The 21362-nt window shown below is 37.7% G+C and overlaps 1 protein-coding gene across 1 annotated transcript; it reads left to right on the plus strand.

Annotated features, from left to right (window-relative positions):
* Positions 1-1284: 1284 nt before the first annotated feature.
* wars2 (tryptophanyl tRNA synthetase 2, mitochondrial) lies at positions 1285-17156 on the plus strand. Its single transcript, XM_058391258.1, has 6 exons — positions 1285-1396; positions 12517-12774; positions 14713-14793; positions 15300-15382; positions 15467-15585; positions 16439-17156. The coding sequence occupies exons 1-6, from the start codon at positions 1292-1294 to the stop codon at positions 16885-16887; spliced, it is 1095 nt and encodes a 364-aa protein (XP_058247241.1). The 5' UTR covers positions 1285-1291; the 3' UTR covers positions 16888-17156.
* The last annotated feature ends 4206 nt before the right edge of the window (positions 17157-21362 follow it).

Raw genomic sequence — 21362 nt, forward strand, 5'->3', positions numbered from 1 at the left:
CAACCAACCAAACAAACAAACAAACCACAATGTGACATTTACTACAATATACTACTTTTTATATTTTTATATTTTCTATATATTTTTCTTTATATCCTTTGCTACCTGTACGGATAATTCTATTTCTAGTGCAACTCTATTCTTATTGCATTGGTGCATGGTTGTGTCTGTGACCAATTTTTACAGATTTTTAAACACAAGCCTTTCCCAATGAATAGCTAGAGCATAGTCTGACTATGAATAAGAAAAGCTTTTTCACATTATGTTAAGGTTCACTAACAGTCAAAATGTTTGGACACACATACCAGTAAAAGGGCTTTCTTACTTTTTTTGTTGTTGTTGTATTTTCCACTATTTTACTTTAATAATGCAGATAATGAATTATGCAGTAGCAGAAAAGTATTAAACTAATCAAAACAAATATTATATTTTAAATAGAACAACAGTATTCCTGATACTGCCTAAATACAGCCTTTACCACTGTACAAAAAAAAATCTCTTCCAGGAATTAGAGTAGTGTGAAATATGCAAAGAAGCTGGAGTTTAATTCACCTATCTTTCCTGGACAGGAAAAGCAAAGGGCAAGTGAAGAAAAAATCATGCTCTTTTCTCTAGCAAAAACTTCATAATGGAGGTGCAAAGTGAAAAATATTTACTTGGGTGGCCAGGAAACAGAGCCCAGAGGCTATACGTCTGGATGAGGGCAGGGGGGTAAAAGACACTGCACAGCACAGACAGTTCCTCTGCTATATCTACATACTGATACTGGAGTTTCATGAGACAGAATGCTGACTGCCAGAGGAGATGATCCTGAATATGGAATTATACAAATACAACCAGATGTAAAGGTGGGACAAATTAACAGCAGATGTGACTGAAAGAATAATAAAGGATCTGAACTCAGAAAGCTGTAAGATTTACCAGGCCTGGGGATAATCCAGTAAGGCAGAGTGAGGATTGCAAAGCAGCTATGCAATGCCAATCTTTAATAGACAAATGCTTAAATCATTAGGTGACTTTAAATTCGGTTGTATTAAAATAATTAATATAGGTTATGTAGTTTGCATACAAATGCTAAAATTTTCATTTATTCATTAAAATAAATATTCATTCATTCATTTATCTTCGTTCAGGCCATCGTTAATTGTGTACAAATATTAGGTCACATACTTGACCATGTTAGACTGCGTCCCTTGTGGACGGAGAAATGTAATGAGAGCTGTAATACGTTTGGTTAAGGACCGACTGGATCTTGTGGGACACCGTACAAGCCGTTGCGTGGGAATTCAAGATGGCGGCCTCCATGAGCAGGAACATGAATCGTCTTTTAGGTTTCATTCAAACGAGCACTCTTAAAACAAGATCATTTTGCTGTCAAAAGGCATCCGAAGTGAAGGTATGAACTAGTTTTATCTCAATACTCTATGTATTCGTAGTGTGCGTTTTTATTTAAAGCACTTAATAAACGGACACGGTGTATTTGTGCATGATATAACTTCAGACATGTTTTCTGACTGTGAGATCCTGACTGTCTTACATATGCATTGTAGTTTCCTTATTGGTTGTGTTGTCACATAGTTGGATTAGTTAGGGTTTGCAGCCAAAAACATTAAGCAAGGCTGACGATTTACATTTGACCATTAAGTCTGATGTGAAAACTGTTTAGATCCTCACAAGAATGAAAACCAAGAGATGTTTTTCTGCAGAGTTTTCATAGTGTTATTAGTGAGCACATTAGATTAGAGCTTGCAGTGAAGTTTGTAAGTAGGAGCTTCAGTAGGGTAATTGACTTCTTGTTTACAGACCTAGTTGTTCAGTTATTATTTGAACTCCACTAAGGCCTTCAATAAGTTGTCTAGAAAAGGACTAAAATCTAAAGAACTAAAGTTGACATACTGACCTATAAACAGCTCGTATATGTGTCCTTGTGTGTAGTTATGTCAGATTAAGCTTATTTTAGGAAAAAAGTAAATAATAATAAATACTAATTCGATGTTATGTGAAGAAACGTAAATAAAAAAAATGTGCGGTAAATCACCCAAACAGCAATTCTGTCATCAGCATACAGAATTTGTGCAATATTATGCAGTAATTATTGTAAGATGGTCTTTAACAGACATAATTTATTCCTGCTAAATTCTTATTTGTGCCAAAAATAAAACCTTTTTGCTGTACATATATAATTTAATAACATGTTGTTTTCCCCTTGTTATAATTATAGTATTTAGCGGTGATATTTGCAAAAAATGATAGAATAACCAGTTGAGCAGAAAAAAAATATTTGCACACACATTTTGCCCACAATGAGAAATTCCATGTGTCTTTTAAAATATTACACGGTTAGTGGCAACTGGCTGGGTTTAATTACATACACTATACACTATGTTACATCTTCATAGTGCTCTTTGTATGTAGACTATAGCCCATTTTCTTGTGAGCAAATACTCATCATGTGAGACCACCACATTCCAGGAATTATTCTATTGAACATTTTTTAATTGTGTACATTTACACAGAAACTATTGCTCTTTTTTTTCCATGCACAATGTATGAATTGGTCCCTCTGGTCCTTTATGGGTGTTTTCCAGACCACAGGACTTTTATTTATATATCTATAGTATAACATCTATAGTTGTCTATTGTAATCCATTTCACAATCCACTTTATTGGACAAGTACTATGGGTTTTACATGTTCAAGGAATTTGCATTGGTGCAACATTAATCATAACAATGTAGAAGAAAATTATAAGAATTTTAAGCAAAAGGAAACATTAACCGTGTAATAGTGTATAAAAGTGAACAAATGCTACATAATGTACATTAACTGTACATTTAGTGGATCAGTGCAAAGCTCTCAGTTTGAGGTAGGAAGGTAAGATAAAGTGCAGGTGCAGTATGGCTGCCTGAGATGTGGTGTTTCCCTTTAAGCAGCAGCAGAAAAAAAGCTTTTTAAATTGAGCAGAGAAACAGGTAGAGAAAGTCTGACTGCAGACACGTACACTTTGTCTGTCTGTCTGTCTGTCTCTCTGTGTGAGATTTCAGGATTGAATGTTGAATGTTTTGTCAGATTTGTTGGGAATTATTATTGTAACCAGCAGATGAACTGAGTAGATATTGGACTAATCCAAACAGGGCCAAGATCACAGCAAAGTCAAATGGCTGAAATAGTTTTTTTTTTTTTCCTGTTTGAAGTACAGTACTGCATGTCTTAGGCACCCTATTTTTAGGTATAAATTCTGTTAACAATGTTTATATTTATGACTTCTGTGTTAGTAATTTGGTAAATTTCGAATGTATAAAATTTTAGTTTAATTCTTTTAATAATTTAATACTTTTCTATACTTCTGTTATGTTTCTATACTTCTGTAAAGCTGCTTTGAGACCATGACCATTGTTAGAAGTGCTATACAATTAACTAGCTCAAGTGTAATGTATCTCTTTGCTGAACAATTGTGATTATATATATCTTTAAAAATATTAAAATGCTTAGGTGTTGTATGAAAGTTGGACATGAAATCCAGTTTAGTATTTTCATCTGGACAATCATTTTACATGAGAACATAGCAAAGTGGATATTATTTTTGGGTGCAATTTTAGCTCTGTGATGCACTGTATAGGTATAAAATGTGTGCTTTCTGAACATCCCATTAAAGATTTATTCCTCTTTTCTATTATAATAAGCTCCACTTCTGGGATGGCTCTACACTAGATGTTGGAGTGTGGTTGTGGGGATTTGCACTCATTTAGCCCCAAGGGTATTAGTGAGGTCAGGCAGTGATGTCGAGTGAGGAGGCCTGGGGTGCAGTTGGGGCCTCAATTCATCCCAAAGGTGTTCAGTGGGGTTGAGGTCAGGGCTCTGTGCAGGACACTCAACTTCTTCCTCTTGGAACTCACTTTGTGCACATTGCCATGCTGGAACACATTTGGGCCTCTTAGTTTCAGTGAAGGAAAATTGCAAAGCTACAGCATACAAAGAAATTCTAGGTAATTGTCTGTTTCCAACTTTGTGGCAGCAGTTTGGGGAAGAAACACATATGGGTGTGATAGTCAGGTGTCCACAAACTGTTGCCCATACAGTGTATAGCAATAATGGTAATAATGAATGCTATGGTGTTTAAGATTAAAAATGAAAAATGTTTGAGATTGATTTCTCAATGTTTGAGAAAAACATTGAGACTCCTTTGCTGTTTGGGCAGAGGATTGCAGACAGACTGTTGAATAGGAGAGCAGTTAGTGATTGCCTAACTTTATAAAGTGCATCTGTGACCAGTAAATGTACATGTAGGTATAACATAGGGGTATCTAATATAGTTGCCACTGAGTGATTCAGAAAGTTTTTAAAAGATGTGAATGTCTGAAATTCCCAGGGCTCTGGTCAGTATTTGACACCAAGTCAAGTGTTTGGGATCATTTTTCTTTTGCGCCCTACTTATTTTAAAACAAAGAATGATTAAGATCATAAGAAGGCTAAATATATGAGCATATGAGCCTGGTGTTCTCAGAAAAAAAATTAATTAAAAAATATGTATAGAATTATTATTATTATTATTATTTTTTTTTTCTTATTTTCTCCTATTAAAATGCCTCACACCTCCAGGAACAAAGTACACCTGAGTATGTTAATGCACTGTTAGCCCGAGTCACTTGTTTCAGTTGCAGCTGAGATTAAGTAGTACAATGGGCTAATTACAGAGGCGTAAGTGTGCTCTGGAGTGTTTGAAGTGCACCTTTGCAGCTCAGGCCTGTCTCTCTGCATGATTGACGAGCTGAGTTGCTTGAAGGCTGCAGCGCGCTCTGTGTGATGGAATGTGTGCTGACCGCCAGCCCGTCTGTGTTTTGTTAGGCAGCGTGTCACTAGGGATGCTGGAGAGGTGTGTGCCGTGACGGCAGGGGGTGAAGGCTACACAGATCTAGTGGCAAAGCCCTCGAAACCATCACATCACCCCTTCATTAACAGCAACAACATTAGAAACGAGGTGTTTTCGTTTTTTTTTGTTTTAATTTTCTCCAAATGTGGCCGACTGAACACAAGCGTGGACATTCACAATGCCCCAGGGTGTTATGTGCGTCAAAACATTGATTGTATTCTTGGCAGAGAAAGTTTATGAAAAGACATTTTAGCCATGGTAGAGCAATATTGAGGTGAACTATATGCTCCATGTTCAGAATGTCTGGAACGGGAAACTTAACCTAATAAAATCTCAGATGGCAAGTAAACATTTTGGGGGAAAAAATGACATGGGTTTTGATTTCAGCTTACATAACAGATTTCCCCAAATTCCCAAAGATTTTCTTAACTTTTTATTTAAAAAGAAAATTTTTTTTGTTCATTTTTAAAAGTCAGTATTAAATTTGTCATTCTCTCACATCACACTGCACTTTAGTTTTAATATCAAACCTTTTGTTTAAAGAAAAGTCCTGTTCTATATTACTTGGCTGTCTGTAATGATCTATAGATGAGGGGTGTAATACTCCATTTACATGGGCTAAAGTAATTTTCACTTCTTCTTATTTTTTTTCCTTCACTAAGTGAATATTTGAAATTGTTCTGCTTGGCCTTGTGCGTGTTGTATTGCATGGCAATGGGCCTCTGTGGGCTGAGATCTCTGACTGTGTGATAAAACATAGTGTTCCCTATGCAGCTCTTAATCGCCTGTGGTCTTAATGGCTGATATCAGTCATGTCAGCCCTGCGCCTTTACACAGAGGAAACGGATCCTAATTCTCCATAAGCTCCAGACGTACTCACTCTCATGTCAGCTAAAACCATTAACCCGACTCTCGGCAGTACGCAGGAGAAAGAACAAGAGGAAGAGAACCGTACATCAAGCAGGCCTTATTAAATGAATTATATCATTTATGTCATAATAATTTGTTTTTACATGTCACTTAAGCACTTTAACTCACTCTGCATTGTTATTTTTAGGTCCATCACAGTGAAGTATCAATGCAGCCTTAAAGACATTCCTTAGATTTTGTAGACTTTAAAGAAAAAGTGTTATATATATATATATATATATATATATATATATATATATATATATATATATATATATATATATATATATATATATATATATATAATAATAATTTTATTTAATTTTTTTTCCAGATAATTCAGTCATTGTGTTTTGGCTCTGAACTCCTCTGGAGTCTTGGTTGTGTCTTGCATCATCCTCCATGTAGACTTGCACGTTCAGGAAATCTGACGTTTTTAATTAAAATGTACCAGGAGACTATCTGGTATCACACTTTTGGGTTGCATTCAAGTCAACATTCGCTGCTTGTACTGGAGGAAATTAGACAGCGTGAGCAATGGGGAAAGATGGCGAGGGGGAGAATAGGATGTTGGCCGGAGCTACACCTGAGTATTACCGTAATTATATATTGATTAATTTATGAGGTGTGTGTGTAGGTTATTTCTGCTTTGCCGTGAGTTTTATGTGACTAAAGTGTTATTAGTTGGGTAATACCTCAGGCTTTTCCCTTACAGTTAAAAAGTCAGTTGGCATTTCATTTTATTTGGTAAAAGTGTTCAATAGTGATGGACAAAAGCTGTAGTTTTTGTGTCATTACGTAACTACTGAATGTCTGTATCTTTAATGCCTGATGCTCAAGGGTGCTCATTTTTATTTCTATACAAATACTTGTCTTAATAATAAACCTTTACAATAATAATCTATTTAGGGGCTATTGTAAGATGATCAGCAGTGTGTGGATGGTATAGTAATAAAAGTCAGCAGTGCTAAACGGCTCTGACTCTGCTTTAGGCCTCTGGCCCCATGGGCTTGTCGAGCAGCGGTGCGTACTGGTGCAGCTGTCCTGGCCTGGTTATTTTTGGAGAGCGGCGCAACCCTTTCTCCTGCAAGCGCTGTTTTTGAAGGGACTTCAGCACCATTAATCAGGTTGGGGACCCCACGGTGCGAGAGGGCCCCTGGCCCTGGCTCTCCACACTGCACGTTTCTGTTCCTCTCCCTGCACTCTCTGCACAGTGTGAAGCACAGAGGAACCTCATCAATCTCACCTGTCCAAAATGTCAACCGCAGATTTAATCAAACGTTCCGTCTTCTAAGTCAACCCCCACCCCCCACCACCTCATGAACACTGCCCTCCTTCCCCTAAAATACCTCTCTCTCTCCCTTTCTCTCCCTTTCTCTCGCTCTCTCTCTCTCTCTCTCTGTACTGCCTGTTCAGCCGCTCGCTGCGTCTCTCTTTTTTTTCCCTCCCCCCCAGATCCCTTTCATTCTGCTTGCACTGTTTTTATTTTAGGTCATTCGCACTTTGCTTCAAGCTGAGTGTGTTTCAATGCCGAGAAATCATGCGGTGCCCCACTGTATCACAATTTTAAAAAGCAGCAGTAGGACCACTAAACTTTCTCCCCTGCTCAGTATTTCAGTGAAGCAAGGATTTGATGGTAGGCTGGTCCTGCAGGGTCGGGTGAGAGGGTGTGGGAGTGAGGCTGCACGAGTGGCCATGTTTTTCAGCGTGATGCTTGTTTTAATAGGGTGCATAGAGCTACACTGACACACTAACAGTGAGTTCTGTGTGTTTTTCTGCTTGCTAGGGAGTGGAGGAATTGTAGAAGCAGTATGAGTAGTGCCTTTCTTCCCAGTCTTTCTCTTCTCTAAATGGACTGCTTACTCTTCTGGCTGAGAATCATTTGCCGTGGTGGAGGATACTTCTTTCAGGATGCTGTAGTGCACTTCATGTCTTCTGTTCTATATTGACCCATCTCTTTTTATACTGGTCTTCATCAAGTATTTTCGATTGTTTGCACTCTTTCATAAACCTAACTCCAGCACTTGACTAAGTAAAGAATAAAACAGCAGAATGTGGATGTCCTGAATCCTGAGGTGTTTTATTCCTTTTATACCACAGCCATTTGCCAATGGAACTGTTTATATATTTTATTACTAGATTACATTTTTATTTGGTTTGTTACAATTAATGCTGTTTAGCATCCACAAAACATTTATCATTTGCATTATAGCAGCTTTAAATAGTTCTTTCTGTTTAATAATCCCTTTCTTTCTTTCTTTCTTTCTTTCTTTCTTTCTTTCTTTCTTTCTTTCTTTCTTTCTTTCTTTCTTTCTTTCTTTCTTTCTTTCTTTCTTTCTTTCTTTCTTTCTTTCTTTCTTTCTTTCTTTCTTTCTTTCTTTCTTTCTTTCTTTCTTTCTTTCTTTCAAACTTTCTTTCTTTCTTTCAAACTTTCTTTCTTTCAAACTTTCTTTCAAACTTTCTTTCTTTCTTTCTTTCTTTCTTTCTTTCTTTCTTTCTTTCAAACTTTCTTTCTTTCAAACTTTCTTTCTTTCAAACTTTCTTTCTTTCAAACTTTCTTTCTTTCTTTCAAACTTTCTTTCTTTCAAACTTTCAAACTTTCTTTCTTTCAAACTTTCTTTCAAACTTTCAAACTTTCTTTCTTTCAAACTTTCTTTCAAACTTTTTCTTTCAAACTTTCTTTCTTTCAAACTTTCTTTCTTTCTTTCAAACTTTCTTTCTTTCTTTCAAACTTTCTTTCAAACTTTCTTTCTTTCAAACTTTCTTTCTTTCTTTCTTTCAAACTTTCTTTCTTTCTTTCTTTCTTTCAAACTTTCTTTCAAACTTTCTTTCAAACTTTCTTTCTTTCAAACTTTCTTTCAAACTTTCTTTCAAACTTTCTTTCAAACTTTCTTTCTTTCTTTCAAACTTTCTTTCTTTCTTTCAAACTTTCTTTTGAAGTTGAGACAAAAATTTGAGCTTCTCATGTTACTGAGAAACCTCCATCTCGAAGACTTTGTTGTCACTGAAAACCTACAGGAACTGATTTACAGCTGTTACAAAGCAGTGACAATGAAAATGATAAAATTACAATTAGTTGTTTTTTTTATGTTTATGTGAAACATCCACTATACAAATCTCTGTTTAAGTTAATTACTGCAAAAACCATAACCTATTAAAATGAGAGCATTAATATATTTTTTTTCTCCAACAGCATTTCTCTAGCACTTAACACATTTTATTTTTAGACATTTATACATATTTGCACATGTCCAACATGTATACCCAAACCTTGTTGTATTATTGAGGGATTCATATTTGTTCTAAAGGAAAAAAGAGTCTGTGTGTGAACTAACACAAGAGCAAAGGAAGCCTTTGAAAATACAATAAATTATAGCATCCAATAGTTTTTTCCTAACCAGCAAATCCAGTCTTTAGCATTCTGGGGAGCTGGTTTTGGAGCTAATGCTGTTTGCATAGTGGTGGATCTGACGCTGGTTTTCCATCCCTATTGCTCATGTTTCCAGCATCTTCGCTGTGTGGAAATGAGCCATGCATTACGGATGAAACTGAAACACTACAGTGTCCCCTGGACTTTTCTTTTATTGGAAATCCAGGATGGGATGATTGATTGTAAACAAACTTGCTCTGACCTCCTGTGAAATCTTTCTGCAGAAGGCAAGTGTTACAAACGAGTACAGCTTGAATGTACATACAGTGTATGAACATACACAGATTCTCTCTTACAAAGGCCAAATATTTCAACAAACTGCACAAGTATAAAAAGCGGTATTCATATGTTGGTGTCGCACACTTAGACACACTACAGGCTAATGCTTACACCATATGCTAGATGTTGCTGGAGAGAACTTTCATCACCTGCTCCGGTAGAGCTGCGTCGCGCCTGTGCGTGTAAAATACGAGGAGAGAACGCACCAAGTTACAACTATAAACCTGCCATGTGTCATCAGGAACAAACCAAGGGAAAGGAAGTGACTTGTCAGGACTTGCAGAAAGATATGGAGGTAATGGAAAGTGGGTGGCTATTTAAACCTGTCGAGTTAATGCCTACCTCGATAGATGAAGACAGAGAAAGAATAATTGAGACAGTTGTTGTACAGTGAGGTCATGTACCTACTGTATATTGGGCTTTTTGCGGTGCCTGAAAATGGGCATGTTGTCCTGATTGATTCTGATTTATTTTTGCACAGTATGTTTCCTTCTCCACAGCTTTTCCTTTGTCTTGACTTTTTAAGAAGTTGTTTATAATTCATTAGTTGTCGAGATGCATTAAAAAAAATCCACCAAATCCACCTGGTACTGAGGACATGAGGAAGAGCAGCAGTGTAATGAGCTAGGACATTGAGTGTATGTACAGGAACAGTGTGTACTTCACCTGAGCTGATTAGGCCTGAGGATTCAGAAAGAGAAGAATACCATTACTGTTAATGAGCTTCTAAAAGAAAAAAAGTGTGAAAAAAGGAAAGGGCAGCATGTTTGAGGGGAATGCGAGTTTCCATCTGCATCTGGTCCGCTCTCAGTGTGAACACCTCTGAACATTTCCCCGTCGGAGAAACGGCACCTGGCAAGTTCTCCCAAGTTCTTAGACGGGTCAGTGATATAAATAATGAGAGACACAGGCTTGTTAGGAATACATTTTAACCCCCTGCAGCTTTGGCATTCAGCATTGAAGCACAGAGACTCTGCTGTGGAGGCATGCGAAGCTTTAACTTAATTGTTACCAATTTTTCATAAAGCAGTTAGGTTAGGCTTTAGTAAAGGAATCAGACTTTTACTTCCTTCATAATATTCAGACATGTCTAGGTGTTGGTAGATTTGAGGTCTGATAGTATGATTATTCCTTCGGTAGTTAGGGTTAGCCATGTTTCGGCTTACACATGATTGTCTCAAATGACACATTACCATGTCTGAGAGGGTAATGGCTGCCTGAAGGGGAAAGGGAAACATGCGTTTGGTTTGTCAGAGCGAGGTGAGAACACACATTAGCCAGACTCAGACAGTCTGCCCTAAAATCACTCCTGACACCTCTGAGAGGCCCTCTGCATCCAAGCCACTGCGCAATCACTGCTCACTTAGCTACAGCATTAATAAGCTGTTCCTTTCTTCAGGCTGGCTGCTTAATAACTCTGGGAGATGTGCTGGGAGATGGAGACTAGCTGTCAGCCAAAATAACCTTGGATCAGGCGGTAATATCAGACTTTCAACAGGCCATAATGTGTCCTTTAATGTGAAAACTTGAAGCTGTGCTTGTATGGTTCCATGTAGTCTCACACTCTGAGAAATATTATTTGAAAGGAGGACATAGCTTCAGCTCATGTTATCATTTAAAGAATAGAACTGAAGTTTGATTTTTCTCACTTGTTGAATGTAACATACATATATTAGGTAATATAAGGTAAACATGCCATACCTCTCATCGTCATCATCATCAACACACCATGCATATTAGAATACATATTTTATTCAGCATTTACCAATAATATGGCCAGCATGTTGATGCACTGGGTAGCGCTGTAGCTTCACAGCTCCCAGGTCCATAATTAAATCCTAAGCTAGGGTTACTGTCTGTGCGGTGTGTTCTATGTTGTCTTTGTGGCTTTCCTTTAGGTTCTTCAGTTTCAATTCCACTGTACAAAAATATGTTGGTAGGTGGATTGGCTATGCTGAATTGCCCGAGGTGTGTGTATGTGTGTGTGTACAGTGGCATGTGATGATCTGGTGTCCCATACAGAGTGATTCTCCCATCTTATGTCCAGTATTATCGATGTAGGCTAAGAATCCACCAAGACCCTGATCAGGATTAAGCAGTTAGTGAAGACAAATGAATTTACAAGAATTTAAAATGGATTTTAACACCCAGTCAGTCACAGTGAATACCAATGGATTTTTAAATGACAATTGCTCAGAAAAGTGCATCATGTTATGTTTTAGCATCTGTATCCTTATCATTATTTCTTTACTGAATGTAGTTCTCTTTCTTTCTTGTGCTGGTAAGTCTACAATGCCCTCTACTTTTCCCTGTGCCCTTTTCACCTCAGCTCACTGTGCTGAGGGATGGGCAAAGTGCCACGACTACACGGGATCAAGCTGCTTAGCCTGGCACTCTCTCAGTAAGCAGTGCCAGACCTGACTGCAGCCTGGCTTACTTCGAACCGTATTTACAGAGGGATCCATTAGTTAGGAAGCTGCGTGTTGCTTCCCTTAAAAGAGGGGGAAAAGCAGGAACCCTATTCACAGTCTTTGTATACTGAAATCGGTTAAAGTTTTCCTGAATAGCTTTATGATGTGTAATGTCCAGACCTTTTCCTTTTTGTAGAGTTCTTTTGTTGCGTCTCTGCTGTGAATGTTAGCCCTTAAACACGCACCTATTAAAACACTCTCATTGGCTGGAGATGGAGTGTTTTCATTGGCCAGGGACTGCTTCAGCTCTGCTGCTCCTTCACCAGTGGGACAGAGCCTGTGTGTGAGACACTTCAGATTCATTAATTTGATAACAGCTCTAAACTATTGCACAGAATTCCTTGTGTTTCTCAGGCTAACTTTCCGGGGTCAGTGCAGGTGTATCCTCATTTGTCAGTTCTCCCCTGTATCTTTTTTTTCCCTAATGTATCTTTTGTTATTTTCATTTCTGTATCATCTATATGTGTTAGGAATGTTGTCATGCCTTATTCCTAAGAGATATGGAGATGTTTTATTGTTGTTTTATTACTCTCTTTGTCTCTCTTTCTGTCTCTGCAGGGCTTCCATGAAGGACGTGTGTTTTCAGGAATCCAGCCCACTGGGATTCCTCACCTGGGGAACTACCTCGGAGCTCTGGAGAGCTGGGTGGCCATGCAGAACGACTACAGCTCAGTGTTGTACAGCATAGTTGATCTGCACTCCATCACCCAGCCTCAGAACCCAGAATCACTACAGAACAATATCCTGGACATGGCAGCCAGCCTGCTGGCCTGTGGCATTGACCCCACACGCTCCATCCTTTTCCAGCAGTCTGTGGTCAGTTGCACACATCTCTCTGTACAACACAGCAGGTTTTCCTGATGCTATAATAAGAGTCAAACACACTTTTTCAAACATGATATAAAATCAAAAGCACTAATGTCAGAACACAAGGAATAAACCTTCACTTTTCACTCCAGATCTAGATGTATGTGGTTGTTTTTATTGCTTGTTTATATTTAACTCGACAAGAAAATGATAAATGGCTTGTTGTCATCCAGATGATTAATTTATCATGCACACCGATCAAGAGTCAGCGAGAATCCTTGCCATCAGTAAATGTTTATTTAATTGAGGTTTGTTTCAATGCTTATTTTGCTTAACTGATGTCTATCTTAACCATGGGCTCCACAAATTTCTCTAGTCAGTGAAAATGTTCAAAACCATTTCCATCATTTACTTCAAAGAAAGCCACATGAAGTAAGCAGAGACGATAATAATAGACTTACAGTATGCAGCAACTCAGCGACTCAGTTTTAAAAAACGGTTCATCTAACCTTTTTTCAAGGATGAGCTTTGGGCAGGTCTTGTTTTCAGATACCTGATGTGTGTGTGTGTGTGTGTGTGTGTATGCCTGTGCATGCATGTATGTGCACTTATTAGATGTGGTAGAAGTTGCAAGACACTAACTGGATGAGTAGAGTTGTTCTGTTTGCATGGTATTCTTATACACACATACCTACACACACACACAGACATGCGCACACACACACTCTCCCACACTTCTGTTTTTATTCCAGTTTAACTTCATGCCACATATCTTGGCAGGGCTGAAGACCTCCCATTGAACACACTAGCACAGGACTGTTCCACATGTAAAAATAAAAGTGCCGTCCAAAGAAAACACTTGACTTCATTGAAAAAATGGTGACAATCTGAAATCAGTCAGATCTTGTGTGTGTGTGTGTGTGTCTTGAGGTTACACCCCTTTTTACGGGAATAATATCCACACACCAGAGAGTGAGATTTATATGAATATTTCTGTCAGTTTTGGAGTTACAGAAACCAGGCCATAAATCTAAGTGTATATAAAATGCAGGCTCTCATCTCAACTGAATATGTTGATATGGGTGAAGAATAATCAATATTTATGTTTTGCACTCTGGAGCCCTTCATGACTCTTTCTTTTACTAAGTTGGTGCAGACTACTGAGTTAAATGCAGACAGCAACCATTTTACCGTCTGTTGTTTTGTATTTGTAAATGGAATCGTTTCATTTTCTTCACTTATTCTCCTCACACCTTTTCACATATATTAGCTTGGCTCAAACAAATACTTCACAACGTGGTGTAAAATTGCTCCTAATGTTCATTCCTGCCACGGTTTACATCAGGGTCTTTAGAATCTCTTTGTAATCGAGGGAGATGGCGGCCACGTCGCCAGGACCCATAAACTTTAATCCTCTGAAGCAGAAGTTTAGTGCCTCTTTTCTTTCTCTCTCAACTGGAGTTTTTGGCAGGATGTGCACTGCCAAAAAGTCCTGCATGAGAGTTCGCTCACATGGTTTTAGCATGAGGCAAAGACCTCTTTAAGTGTCCATACTCTTTAAGCCCCAGAGGATGGGCTGATTTAATGGCATTAGTGTTATTAGGCCAGATGAGGGAGAGAGAGGCTCCTAACTGGGGATCTGTTTGGAGGTGTGCTGTGTGCATGTGTGTGCTGTCTGTGTGCTTGTGTGTGTGTATGCGTGCCTGTTTTAATGTGTGCCCATCTGTTTGTGTGTGTAATGGGCTGTTTGCCTGTGTGTTTGTATGAATATGTGTCTCTGTGTATGCTGAAAGACTGCTGTTCTCTTCATAGTCAAACAGACAGGTTATCTCACGATTTATTCCACTATATGAATATATACAGTAGGCTTTTTGATGAAACCAACATCAGTATTGGTTCTTATCTGTTCTGTGCTTGTGTGTGATTCTGTCCTTCTATCCTGTGCAGGTTTCGGAGCATGCTGAGCTCTCTTGGATCCTGGGCTGCCTGACGAGCATGCCTCGCCTGCGCCACCTTCCTCAGTGGAAGGTAATGGTTCTACTTGTTCAGCAAAGAACTATTTCTTTATTAAATCAAAGTCAAAATAAAAAAATGCTGGAAGGAGATCATGTCTAGTCGCAGATCTAATGTCTGGGTTTTTATCTGGCTTCTCATACCAGCCTGCTGTACTGTGTCTCTGCACCTGGCAGGGATGGAGAGGTGTCTGATTTTCCCAAAGCGCAGCTCAGTTTTATTGTGTGTGTGTGTGTGTTGGAATGCTCAGGCAGCAGCCTCTCTTCGCTGCAGGGAAAAGGCCTTGCTGTTTACTCAACAGCTGAGTGCATGTTAAACGTGGCGGAAAACGGCCTTTGAATGCAGCCTGCATGTGTTAACGTGTGAAAGAGAGAGAGAGATTGTTGTACAGATGAGCAAATAGACAGTTTCTACCAGGAGTTTCAATGTTCTGTGGTTGCCTTTCCATTTTTTTTCTTCTGTGTATTTTTATCCACATGGATTACTATTACTTCTCTCTCGCTGCTCTTCTCTCCTCCTAGATGAAGAGCAAGCAGAAGAATGAAGGAAGTGTTGGTTTGTATACCTACCCCGTGTTGCAGGCTGCAGACATATTACTCTATAAGTAAGACCTGTTGGATTTGTTGCACACTGTGTCAATATTGTTGATGATTTGATTTAAGATTTTGACTATTAATGTTCTGTGCAGATCCACATTTGTACCGGTCGGGGAGGATCAGATCCAGCATTTAGAATTAGCCCAGGACCTAGCTCGTATCTTCAACAACAGTTATGGAGAACTTTTTCCTGAACCTCGTGCTCTACTTAGTAAGTGACAACATTTTGTTTTAGTAAACTGCTTTGCTTTATCCTCAGTAACCTGTTTTCCTCTTATAAGTTCAGATCTATGATCTTGAATCTACTTAAAAGCAGAAGAGAAGACATTTAAGATGATTCACACACTGACTCAGTGAGCATGAGCGTATGCAGTCAGCACTAATTAAATGCGTGCTTAGTGTTTCTCTCAGTGACTTGAGCAGTGTGCGTTTCATTTGTGTGTTCACATGCACGCATGCAGTCAATCAGCCGTACACGAGCAAACGTATCCTTTTACTTGGTCAGTCAGATGGCTATGTTAAAATAGAAGCAGGACAAGCTCTTCCTGGAGCCCCTTTTATGCTCTTCAATTATCTGCATCATAAGAACACAATATGAAACCAATCATGCATTCCATGGCACTTTGATTAAAGGACTTTCTCCTTCCTCTTCTTTCAGCATAACGGAGAGATAATAGATTGGCAATTTCTCCACCTAAATTTGATGGGGTAATGAGGGGAACTTGGTCTGGAACAGTGCTCATTATTTTATTTATATATTTCTTGATTTAAAAAAATACCTCTAGTTTAATTTTGTGCCCTAAACTGGACCTCTATGTCACTTCCATTAAAAAAACAAAAAAAAAACCCCATTATTCATGACATTTATTAGGCACTATATCAAAGTATCAGCTATCATGATTTTGTCTGTCATGGCACGACTAGGGTGAAGATAAATTATTTTTTTTTTTACATTTTTTAAACCATTACTCATGTATATTCTGTGAAGTTTACTTCAAATCAGAATGTTGTGTATTCAAAGCTACATTTTAGCATTGATTTGATCTTTGTTCTTTCCCTGTCAGGTTCTACACGGAAGGTCAAATCTTTAAGAGATCCCTCCTGTAAGATGTCGAAGTCCGATCCACAGAAGTTAGCCACGATATTCCTTACGGACACCCCTGATGACATAGTATTTAAAATCCGCAGAGCTGTGACTGATTTTACATCGGAGGTCACCTTTGATCCTGTGGGCCGGCCAGGTGTAGCCAATCTGGTGTCCATCCATGCTACTGTCACTGGCCAGACTGTAGAGGATGTGGTCAGGTTAGCCACAGGGCTGGACACTGGCAAGTACAAATCTGTGGTGGCAGAAGCTGTGGTACAGAGACTGGAGCCCATCAGAATTGAGATCCAGAGACTGAAGGCTGACAGGAGCCACCTGGAGAGTGTGTTAGCCAAGGGAGCAGAGAAAGCCCGCAGTCTGGCTGCCCCAGTGATGCAGGAGGTCAGGAAACGGGTGGGCTTCTCTTAATCGTCAGACTTTTGGAGGTGGAAATACAATACAGTATAGGGGAAATTTTCTAGGTGATAAATTTCTATAATGTTTGAGTGTCACTTATATATTTTTTAATTTTATGTGTGTTTGATTTGTCTATTTATTTTGGTTCATGCTCCTCTTCTGTGTACTTGTTCATAAATCAGATCCATAGCTCTCCACAAAGGAACATTGCAGAATGTTTTAAAACACACAGTAGGATATAGAAGCCCACAATAATGTGTGTATGTATGTGTGTGTGTGTGTCTATGTGTATATATATATATATATATATATATATATGTATATATATATATATATATGTATATATATATATATATACATATATATATATACATATATACATATATATATATATATATATATATATATATATACATACATATACATATATATATACATATACATATATACACATATATATATACACATATACACACACATATATCCATATATATCCATATATATATATAATCTTTAAGTACAGTCCCATCTGAAACTATTGGAACAACAAAGCCAATTCATTTGCTTATGCTATATGCTAAAGATATTTGAATTTGAGATCAAAAGATGCAAAAGATAAATATGAGAGGAGAATTTCAGCTTTTAATTCCTAATATTTATTTATAGATGTGTTAAACAACATAGTACATTTTCTATTAGACCGCAAAACTGTGACTGACCTGTGTTTTTTGTTGCCCATGTGTGTCTTGTTAGACTGATTGTTTAAATAATAAATAGCTCATCAGATAGAACATCTACTGTTGATTTTAGCCTTCAGTTTCACATGTGAAGACTGCATTTGTTGTTAGAAATGATAATCCAACGGGAAGATTTTACAATGTGAGAAAAGCAAGGCATTTTTGAAGCTGTGAAAAGGCAAAAAAATCAGAGGCATTGCTTTGGGGAAAAAAAACTACTGTTGTCCTGAGCTAGACACTGAACAGGTCAGTCAAGGAAAACAATAATAGCTGATAACCAGAAACTTTGAATACAAGAGCTGTGAATATAACAAGATGCAAACCACTCATCAGCAGTTAGAATCTGAAGGTCAGATTGGATTTCAAAGAAACAGAGATGAGCCACAAGTCATGGAAGCAAGATTAACCTCTTCAAACGTCATGTAAAGGCCAAAGTGGGGGAATACCAAGGATCTGCTCATGATTCAAAATATACAAGCTCATTTGTCAAACATGGTGGTGGTAGTATCATGGCTTAGACTTGCAGGGCTGCTTCAGGGCTGCTAATCTTTATTGATAAAGGAACTCATGATGGTAACAGCAGAATGAATTCAGAAGTCTACAGAAACATACGGTTTGCCAGTTTACAGAGAAATATATCCAAATGAACTGTAAGAATCTTCATCATGCAACAAGAAAATTACCCAAATCACACTAGCAACAGTACAGAGGACTTCATCAGGGGAAAAGTGGAAGGTTTTAGTTTGGACAAGTCAATCACCAGATCTTAACCTCATTGAGCAACATTTTACCTCCTGAAGATGAGACTAAAATCGATAAACAACTCAAAGAAGCTGCAGTAAAAGCCTGGAAAATCATCATGAGCAAAGGATCCAACATTGCCCATGAGTGGCAGGCTTGACATATATTTTTAAAACTTTCCCAAAAATCAGGTGGTCTGATACAAAAAAAGTTCTGTTTTATGCTGTTTAACACCTCTAGATGTAAATACCAGAAAATAAAAGCAGAAGTCCTAAACTCTCGTCTTATAATCCATCTTTTGGTGTATAGCACAAACAAATGAATTGACCATGCTGATCCAATAGGTTCAGTGGGAACTGTACATCAGTTTAAGAACAGGTGACATTGAAAACATTGACTTTACACATGCTGGTAGATTGGCATGGCCTTGATTGTGTATAAGGAGAATATTCTTATCCATTATGCTTCATTGGCACATCTACAGATTTTTTTTTTCTCTACACCAAAACAAAAAAAAAAATTGAAGCTGTTCCGTGGTTGTCCTTTTTTTCCTGTATAGATATGTAGACTTGGTCTGGGAAGAGGGATCAAACTTGAAGCAAAAATAGCTCTTGCAGCAGATGCTTCCAGATATTTTTTTCCTTAAGCATTAAGATAGTCTTTAAATATCAGCCCCATATTCTGGTTATATGGAAAGACATGTATATCTGAAAACAGGCTTGTTGTAAATCTCAGTAGCAGGTGAACTGCTTAACGTTTCAACAGCTCTATTTTAACAAAAGACAAGACGGTAAATCAGGACTTACTCCTTCATCCTGTGGTTCATTTTCTCTCTTGTGGTGAGAGAAGTCACATGAAGTTTGTATCTTAAATCAGCACTATCCATATTTGTGCGGAAAAAACGTAAAACCAGTCTATATTTAAAAGACGTTTAAGTAAATGTTATTCTTAAGTACCTCGTATATTCTCCCTTATATCTTAAAAATGGTAAATGAAACAGCAGTCATAAATAAAAGTGTGTGTCTCGGCGCAGCGGTGCAGGTGTGGTGCGGAAATCTTACTTGGCGATTAATTACCCTCTGCTCTGCTCCAATGTCCAGTGTAGTGAATCAAAGCGGGTTTCAGGCTCGCCTCAGACTGCTATTCACTGCCACATCCCTTTATTGCAGTCTGCGATATTTGCAGGTAGTGAAGGGCTGTACAGAAATGACCCGCTGTCGCTGAAAATAACTTGTCTCACTAAAAAGGCTCCGATTATTCCATGCAATAAAAATGCGCCCATGTAATACGGCTTAAGGTTAGGAAGTTATTCTACATTTTTATTACACGTGTTATAACGGCAGCAATAACATATCGCTTTGTTTCCAGAGATGTCTAGACTTTTCTAGGCCAGGTCTGTTAAATCCTGGTGCGCACATTTCTCGCACCTTTTGCTGGTTTATTACGTGATAATATTTGTGCGTCTGTTTGATTGTTCTCTATGAAGTACTGGATTAAATAAAAAAAAAATCTTTTATTACATGTTAAGCCTTCGCTTTGGTCCATTTTTTTATTGAAAATTAATCGTGTAGCCATGAGTGCTGCGCTTCAGCTGTGTGTTTCTGTAGCTGTGTGCAGAGCCTTCTCTGTAAACACACACACACACACACAAACACAGCATTTGGTTGTCTAACTGGCTGGCACGACAGGGGGCACTGTAAAAGCTGCAGCCACCATTGCAACACACAAAACATCTCACTTTCATTACACAGCATCGATTCTTAATATTTCTTCGAGTTAGAGTTTTCCCCCTAGATCTATGATTTTCTAGTGTTTGGGATGTGGGTTGTGGCTGTCTTACTGAATCTGCACTGTACAACCTCAGAGCTGGCCGGGAAATGCAAAGATTTCATTTTGGCCAAACGAACGCGTTAGAGGACATAATGTCTAAAAGTTCTTTTTGACGCACTCCATAAACCTCCAACTTCTATCCGGAACGAAAAATGCATTTAAACCGTGTAACTAATATTTATAACATATAACAACACTTTTATGTACAGAGAAGCCTATAATAATAATAATAATAATTATAGTTATATTATTATTATTATTATTATTATTATTATTATTATTATTATTATTATTATTATTATTATTAGTTATTATTAGTTATTATTATTATTATTATTATTATTCCATGCGTATTGTCTTTATTTCTTCTCCATGGCGCGTGTTACTTTAAATCGGAGCTTCATTTTTTAGGAGTGATGCTTAACCACCGCGCGCATTTTACCGCATCATTGATTTTAATTTTATAGACTAAAAACATTTTACTAAATATAAAGAAATATAAAAATAAAATCACTGTTTCGCCCTGTTCTCTTGTTTGTTATTGTAAGTAGGAAATATCGACCTCACTGTTTTAAATGAATAATATGGCTGCTCGAATTAATCGATCGGATCAAATAACCTATTTATATATATATTTTTAGTCTATTTTTATCGTTGCAATTTTACCTAACGAATCGCTGATTCTTACAAACCATTATGTCTAATATGTGTTTGAATTTAATAGTCACTTAAATTCAATATTCAGCTTAACACTATAGTATTTTATTTACAGCAATTGTTTTTCGTACTTTTAAATTAGTCCTATATGCCGTAAAACGTATTTATATTGGATTACTGGATACACTGGGGTTCACAATGTAGATTTATTTACACTTTAAAAAAAATCAAACACGTTCATGCTGTGCCACCTGTTTTCTCGCTAAATCACATTTAAGCCCACATTTTACTGCCTACATATTCGAGCAGCTTAATGTTATTATTTGACTTATTGTAAGATTTAGAAGGAAATTACTAATGAAAGACGATACGCGGTGGATAAGTTTGTCGACTGAAATTTAAACGAGTACAATCACTTGTTAGAAACGTGGTGGATAAACCGATCCTAAACTAATAGCCAACTCATTTATTAATTGGACTATATGAAATGACACTAATTAGTCGGTTTCTAGACTGTTAAAG

Source organism: Hemibagrus wyckioides, linkage group LG06 (assembly GCF_019097595.1).
Source record: "Hemibagrus wyckioides isolate EC202008001 linkage group LG06, SWU_Hwy_1.0, whole genome shotgun sequence".
Taxonomy (NCBI): domain Eukaryota; kingdom Metazoa; phylum Chordata; class Actinopteri; order Siluriformes; family Bagridae; genus Hemibagrus; species Hemibagrus wyckioides.

What these genes read in the sequence shown, in the direction of transcription:
- wars2 (XM_058391258.1), top strand. Translation starts at nt 1,292, where the DNA reads ATGGCGGCCTCCATGAGCAGGAACATGAATCGTCTTTTAGGTTTCATT. An exon ending in GCCACCTTCCTCAGTGGAAG is followed by an intron (nt 14,794 to 15,299) that starts GTAATGGTTCTA and finishes CTCTCCTCCTAG; the next exon opens with ATGAAGAGCAAGCAGAAGAA. An exon ending in GCAGACATATTACTCTATAA is followed by an intron (nt 15,383 to 15,466) that starts GTAAGACCTGTT and finishes TGTTCTGTGCAG; the next exon opens with ATCCACATTTGTACCGGTCG.